This window comes from Wyeomyia smithii, chromosome 1, assembly GCF_029784165.1.
Source record: "Wyeomyia smithii strain HCP4-BCI-WySm-NY-G18 chromosome 1, ASM2978416v1, whole genome shotgun sequence".
NCBI lineage: Eukaryota > Metazoa > Arthropoda > Insecta > Diptera > Culicidae > Wyeomyia > Wyeomyia smithii.
The window spans coordinates 56,317,775-56,325,537 of NC_073694.1; the positions used below are offsets into that span (position 1 = coordinate 56,317,775).

A 7,763-nucleotide genomic window follows, 5' to 3' on the forward strand; every position below is an offset into this window, starting at 1 on the left:
ATTTTACTGATGCGGACCAATCACGCAGTAGCACTCAATGATATGTGAAATCAGTCTAGCTAAGCTAAGTTTAATGTAATATAAAACATGTTCTGATAATGCTTTTCTCATTCTAGATACAATCCAATCGACACCGCCTCCACCAGCTCCAGCACCACACCGGAAGTCTTCGATAGACTGTGACCCGCAGTCAACACTTCAGCAAATGCACAACCAGCACACGTCCCAATCTGACGTGCAGGCAGCTCTCAAGGACATCCGGACCTGCTTGCAGCGTACCAAAACTCTAGCGTCCCCGACACAGCCTCAATCGAATTGCACATCCGCGCAGCATCAGCAGCAACAACAACAGCAAACCAATGCTAAGAACTACGACAAGCACTCAATGTTGCCACCGGAGAAGCTAGTAGACTCTCCGGTTCCCTCAATCTCACCCGTTTGGATTCCTCGACGTGGCGACGGCAAACTGGTTACGCTTTCTCCCACCACTGTAAACAAACCCGGCATCCTACTACCAACAACGCCCACCACGGGAGGTCCAACCGAGCGCTCTACCAACATGGCGACAGAGAAGGACTCTCTGCTGCTCGGATCTAGCGCGAAGAACTTAAGTGCTCTTGAAGATGATGAAGATCCGGACACGGATCTAGAGACGGATCGGCTCCTGGGCCATCAAAGGCTGGACGATCAGGGCTTCTACGATGACAATAGCAAGAGTTGGGCTGATCGTAGGGCCCGATCCTTGCTGCACAAACTGTCTCCGAAGCAGCAAACCGGCCCAGGGGCTGCCACCTGTGGCAATACGATGTACACCGGTAAAACCAACAACAATCAGGGCTCTCTGCTGCGACAGGGCCTTTCGACGTTACTTTCACCTACGAGTGCTGTTACCCAGCCAAACCAACCGGGTCAAACCCTACCGGAGATTGTCACTTCTAGCAAAGCATCTCCCGCTTTGCTAGGGTCAGGAGGAAATGCACCAAGCCAGAATAGTAGCAGCTTAAATAGCAGCAATAATAGTGGAAACCTAATCAATTTGAATGGCCCGAACGACACCGGTGCTATTTCACCGGATCACAGTCGTCAAACGTCTCCGAACAAGTTGGACAACAAAACCAACGAAAGTACGAGTCCGAATGGATCTAATAACTCCAAGTCGGATACGGATAAGAAGAAGAAAGGAAAAAACAAGGAAGGTAAGTCATCGTGTAAAATTACAATTTTTAACGATAATTTTATGATAATGCTTTACTGAATGCTCTCCTGGATAAACTTTACTATGTGAGTAATGTGAATGTAAAATAATTTTAGAAAAAGTAAGTATACTGATTATAATATTTCCCGCAGCATTCCGACAGTGCTGATCGAGGGAGTACTTTTCCGAGCTCGGTATCTTGGCTCGACTCAGCTGGTATGTGAAGGTCAGCCCACTAAATCGACACGTATGATGCAGGCCGAAGAAGCCGTTTCCAGAATAAAGGTAACTATAGGCAGCTCAGAATATTGCGAGAAGATCATCCACATTTCCCTGACCTAAATCATTGCCCCAACAATCAAGATTCGTTTCTTCACTAAGTCTCTTTCTCTTTCTACTCCCTTTCGACGCACATTTACGCCATATAACGCTTTTATCATGAATAGGCCTTGGTAAGTTGTGAAAAAAAACCGCACTGAAAGTTCATTTTAAAATAAATATTTCTAATTAATTTGCGCTTCCAGTCTCCGGACGGTGAACCACAGCCAAGCACAGAGGTGGATCTGTTTATTTCGACGGAAAAAATAATGGTTCTGAACACGGACCTGAAAGAGATCATGATGGACCACGCACTGCGGACCATCTCCTATATTGCGGATATTGGTGACTTGGTGGTTCTGATGGCACGGCGGCGCTTCGTGCCACAGGACGTTGATTCCGGAGACTCCGGAGGTAGTGGTGGTCCTGCACAAACAGGAACCAACCAAGCGAACACCACTCCGCCGCAGAAAAGTGCAGTTGGCCCAAAGGGCAATCGCACACCGAAAATGATTTGCCACGTGTTCGAAAGTGAGGAGGCGCAGTTTATTGCTCAATCAATCGGTCAGGCCTTCCAGGTGGCCTACATGGAGTTCCTCAAGGCAAACGGAATTGAAGATCACAGTTTCATGAAGGAAATGGACTACCAGGAGGTGCTCAATAGCCAGGAGATCTTCGGCGACGAGTTGGAAATCTTTGCCAAAAAGGAACTACAGAAAGAGGTGGTGGTTCCGAAGGCTAAGGGAGAAATTCTAGGGGTCGTCATCGTGGAGTCCGGCTGGGGTTCGATGCTTCCGACGGTGGTCATAGCGAACCTAGCTTCGTCCGGTGCCGCGGCTCGATGTGGCCAGCTGAACATTGGCGATCAGATTATTGCGATTAACGGATTAAGTTTGGTTGGGCTTCCGTTGTCAACCTGCCAGAGCTACATCAAGAACACGAAGAATCAAACGGTCGTCAAGTTCACAGTCGTTCCGTGCGCCCCGGTTGTGGAGGTGAAGATCAAACGACCGAACACCAAGTACCAGCTGGGTTTTAGTGTGCAGAATGGAGTGGTAGGTTGATTGCGATGAAGTTTTTTTTCTGAAGAATTACTATGTTATTATATTTTCGCAGATTTGTAGTTTACTTCGCGGAGGAATTGCCGAACGAGGGGGTGTTCGGGTTGGACACAGGATCATAGAAATCAACAACCAAAGCGTGGTGGCTGTTCCACATGAGAAAATTGTGAACTTGCTCGCAACGTCGGTTGGTGAGGTAAGTTTTGAGAATAAGTTTACGTAGGGAATTTGTGACAAGAAGAATTAATTCAAGAGGGAATTTGCTTTTTTCCATTCTTAGTATTACATTTTCAACATTATACACAGATCCACTTTGAGCAAATTTTCAATGAAATCATCGTACGAATTATAACAGTGCTTCACACAACCAGCACCAACTGTCACCGTGTTTGCACCACATCTCCATGTCGACAACAGCGCTAGCGCATATGCATTTGTCAAATTAGGAACTACAAAAATGTATAAATTGATAAGAACGAATTTAAAAATCATGATCTCATTTTCGATCGTGCTGAATAAACGGGTAATTTAATGTTCTTGTTGATTCAAGCAAAAATGAAATTATGAATTTTCGATACTTTCGTTCGAATGGGATTTAGTTTGAAATATTAGTATGGATCAAATTAAGCACAATTTGAACAACGATATTACCCCAAGCTCTTATTAGTTTTTTAATCATCTATCCGTTCTTTGAGAAACTTTTAAAGTTTTCTAAAAGAATTTTCATAATTTTATGCTTTCAAATGTCTCTTCCACAGATTCTGATGAAAACAATGCCGACGTCAATGTTCCGTTTGTTAACAGGCCAAGAGAATCCAGTATACATCTAAAGGAAACAGTCTTCGGAAAGTATTGCATTTACCAATATTGGCTTATATTTTCTGTCAAAGCAGCACATTTAAAAAATTCCTTTCATTGATAGCTTTCTACGCAGAGACACAATAAACTGCTCTAATTACTGAACTACTGACAGAAGATCGCATTACCAAATCTGTGAAACGCTATACTAAATGAAACTAATAAAAAAATATTTGTGTATTCAGACTATAGACAGCAGGTGACAAGTGGTGAACGGAATAAATAAACATTGGAATTAAATCACGCCTTAGCCTTGCAGTGGTAAACGATAACAGAAGAAAAAAATCGCAATAAGAACAAAAAATGACTAGCTGTCTGAACAATTGATTCTTCAATATAGCTTTTTGTATTGAGACAAAAGAAAACAAATATCAACATAAAATCATAAGCAGTGCTGAAACCAAAGAAACAAAACGTACAGACAGTGAAGAGCGAGCAAAGCTAGCGATTTGTGAAATTAAGAAAAACACGGAAAATAATCCAGAACACAAAATACATATATTTTTGGACATTATTTAACGATAAGCTAATGCCGCACTGGGTAGCGCCTACCGACATTCAATGGCCAGGTTGAAATGTCTAACTGAAGCCTGCACGAAACGACCTACACACACTGAACCTAACATCTTTTCGTCAAAGATATATAAAGTACACCCATATATTAACTCGATCTTGAACAAACAAAACACATACACACACATACGTACTGTACTTTGGTATGCAGACAAGGACGATTGTATTAACTGTGTAGCTGAAAGGACCCGAATTTTCATATTGCACTAAACCGGCTTCTTTACCCATTTAGTAGTGGCTTTGCGCAAAATAGCTGAGAGAATCTGATTATATTTTTCTACATGACTTGAACCGCTCCATCCATCCATTCTTGCTCGAGCAAAAACAGCATAATAGCCGTCATGGCTGTAAAACCCAATATGGTCCTGTCCGAAAACAGGCAGGAATCCCTGATGCATATTGAACACACTTTACACTGTTGTGGAGTACAGTAGGCTAAGAAATTTGATGCTTTTTGATATATTATAGGTTATGTATTGTAGATAGGTTTTGCTGAATCCGGATACTATAATAAGTAAAACAAAACTGATTGGACCGTCCCTAAGAAATAGTCAGAGCTACAAAAATATGAAAGAATATATTTTCGTGTGCTACGGGAATCGAGCTAGAATCAAAATGGCCAGTAAGTTTGTTCAGTTTCCTGTTTACTTTTCCTAACCTCCAATACCACGTCGACAATAGGTTTGTTTGTGTAGACATATCAAATTGTTACTTGACTCATTACACGACTGCACTTTGATCATTGCATAAACTGTCTTCTAATATTTAAGTTGATGTTCAGTTGGGAAGCTCAAAACTTCATATATAAAAACAAAAACATTGAAAGTACATAACTCACTATCAACCAAAGATAAACAAGCTTTACCTGATAATCAACTATAACCAACATCTAGCTGTCATACGTCCTTGCACCTGCGCAAACACAAATATATACCGCTTATATTTTCTTTTCTAGCATGAATGTCAATGTGGATGTGTGTTTTTGTTAACCATTGAATGTCTAAATGTTCCTTCTTGTATTGAAAATAAAATAAAAATTATTTCCAATCTCTGCGAAATTCTAATCCAAACTTTTTGTGTTGCAAACAAAAGTATTAACTTATCAACTAACGGAAAGAAAGCAAAGAGTCGTCCCCCAAATAGTAATATATATAGTAAAAGAAAGGAAAACAAAAAAATCCCTAACAAAAATGCACTTTTTATGCGCCACTCACCCGCCCGCCATAGTATCAGTAAAAACCAACACTCTCAAAAAAATGCTAGTCGATAGAAGAAAAACAAATGCATAGTTTATCATGTATTTAATCCAGAAAAGACACTAGAAACAAGCTGAAACTGATGAGCAAACTAGACGTCTGCTTATACAAAATACAATATTTACAAGATTTTGGACAACAGTGCAACCACTAAAAACACACACTTTGAGTGAATGAAATTAATGAAACCAAGCTAGGAACAACACAAAAACTGGTCGACATGACGGCTTCGACTCCAAGAAATAGCGAAAAGAAGGACAGAACAAAACCAGAAAAAAAAACAGGACAGAACAAACGTTAGACAATGCTTGATTGATATAAAGTTTAAAGATGCAGCAAAAACAGGCTTAGAGTGCTATCAATACGCATGGAACATTGATTAACAAACTTACAAAAACAAGGCGATATAATGATAAAATAATGCTGCAAATTTAATGTAATAATTATGCTAATTGAATTATGATATCTAACTACGGGAAATGTATATTTATTCCATAACAAGACAAACAAAACCAAACAAGTAAATAAAATTTTGTGATGTAAAATTCTCAACCGTGGCGTTGTTTTGTTGGCAGAGTGTTTTTTTTTAGTTTGAAAAGCAGAAAGAAATGCCAAACTTTATTTCCACTTCTTCTTTGTTCATTTTTACTCTAAAGAAAAACTTTTTAAAATGTTGTATGATATGTAACACACCCTGATCGTCTGAATAAAATTTTATTTTGCTCCTCCTTATACCTTTTTACTACAGCTGAAAGATAACTGTAAGATATATCTTAACATCGACAATATATAAAACAAAAAGATCCGGTCCCAAGTGTGATCCTTGGGAAAAGCTCGTTATAACTAATCATTGACTTAAATACGACTTAATTCAGTTTACGATTTCAAGTGAACAAAACGAAGCCACAACCTACTAGGACACGAAAAAAAGAAAACAAAACAATAACAACTGTCATTCAATCCGCATTCAACATGGCTTCTACTGCACTGAAAATAGTCTGCTTAGTGGGAAGCGGTTTCGCAACTGCCCTTATCTACACCAGAGCTCGTGATATCCAGCAACAAGACCGATGCAGCCAGCAACCGGAACTAGGAGCAGGCATAACCCAGCTAACACGCAGCGAGCGTCGCTTTTTGCAGTTCGCGTCCGTCGAATACGGTCGGCAGATTTACATGACACCGCAGGACTTTCTTCAGTCGGTTCTGGAACGGTACCCGGTACCGTGCCTGAGACGTCGAATTCTAACGCAAGAGGAAATCTCCCGCTTCCAGAGCGCTCTAAGCCTGGTACAACGAAACAGTGCCAGTTTCTTTCGAAATGCGACCGATAAGGGTATTATTTCGTTCATGGAGTACCTCTTTCTGATATCGGTGCTAACCCGGCCAGAGGCTGGTTTCCGTCTAACTTTCAGCATGTTTGATGTCGACGGTAACCAGCGGATAAATAGGAAAGAGTTCTTGATAGCTCAGAAACTGCTGGGAAATACACTGCGCCAACGGAAAGTGACTGAAGACGTGAGAAAAACACTAGGGAAACTTGAAGACTCAAAAACTCTAACCATGTTGCAGGTTCACTTTTTCGGAAAAGATGGAAACAACTCACTAGTGTACGAAGATTTCCACCGTTTCATGAATAATCTTCAGAGCGAGATTTTGCAGATCGAGTTCGGTCGGTATTCATTACATGGTGATGCTATTTCAAATGAAGATTTCGCTAGAATACTACTACGTTATACGCATCTTCAGCCCCACCAGTATGAGACTTTTTTACGACGGTTACACATTCTGGACAATCATCGTCAAGTGTCCTACGCGGAATTCGAGCAGTTCTGTCAAGTGTTACACAATCTGGAAGATTTCGCACTGGCGATGAGAACTTTTCACTCCCTAACCGGAAACATTACTCGGGAGGAGCTCTCACGGGCCGTGAGAATTTTTTCCGGTTCGGGGACTGAAATTGACCATCCAATCGATATCGTTTTCGCGATGTTCGACGAGGAGGGCGATGGTCGGATGTCGTACGATAAATTTTTACTTGTTATCAACAACCGTTTCCGTTATCTGGGAGATCGTAAACTGGTAGGATGGAAGGCTTTCAAGCGCTGCTGTCGACGGGAGGCGCGAAGAGACTAAAAATGCTCTTTTTATGACTTTTTTATTTAGTTGAATGATACATTAGAAATAAAGTTAATCATCTCAATTCAGCGAATTGGTCATTGACATTGGAGCTCCGATAATTTGTTAATTTAGCTTCAGATATTTAGAAAATCCTTTTCATTGCTCCTTATACTAAGAGAGTATTTTTTGCCATAATGTCACTCGGCTTATAATATAATTTTATAATTCATTATTCAATCCCTCAATAAAATAACACCGAAAACCTCGCAAAGAACAGATGGTAAAATGACATACGCGCATCGATGAGATGCACACAGGCATTCTTTTGGCGATGATTTTCCCGTTTGTTTTATTTCTATCTACTCAATCCCATTCGCGAGAGTT

The 7,763-nt window shown here is 40.7% G+C and overlaps 2 protein-coding genes across 9 annotated transcripts in view; both read left to right on the forward strand.

Moving 5' to 3' along the window:
• The window catches only part of LOC129725459 (probable serine/threonine-protein kinase DDB_G0282963), a 102,141-nt gene extending 96,327 nt beyond the window's left edge, over positions 1-5,814 (forward strand). For 7 of the 8 annotated variants that reach the window (XM_055681369.1, XM_055681377.1, XM_055681337.1 and 4 more), the window contains 5 exons: positions 117-1,196; positions 1,359-1,480; positions 1,720-2,568; positions 2,630-2,770; positions 3,333-5,814. In XM_055681369.1, coding sequence (XP_055537344.1) covers positions 117-1,196; positions 1,359-1,480; positions 1,720-2,568; positions 2,630-2,770; positions 3,333-3,404 — 2,264 coding nt within the window. In that variant the 3' untranslated portion in view covers positions 3,405-5,814. Of the gene's footprint in view, positions 1-116; positions 1,282-1,347; positions 1,481-1,719; positions 2,569-2,629; positions 2,771-3,332 lie in introns of those variants that run through there. The other variant, XM_055681391.1, reaches the window with a different exon arrangement.
• Positions 5,815-6,233: 419 nt separating this feature from the next.
• LOC129716763 (calcium uptake protein 2, mitochondrial-like) lies at positions 6,234-7,394 on the forward strand. Its single transcript, XM_055666603.1, has one exon. The coding sequence runs from the start codon at positions 6,234-6,236 to the stop codon at positions 7,392-7,394; it is 1,161 nt and encodes a 386-aa protein (XP_055522578.1).
• Positions 7,395-7,763: the final 369 nt, after the last annotated feature.

Coding starts and splice junctions, on each gene's coding strand:
- LOC129716763 (XM_055666603.1), top strand. CDS start 6,234: ATGGCTTCTACTGCACTGAAAATAGTCTGCTTAGTGGGAAGCGGTTTC.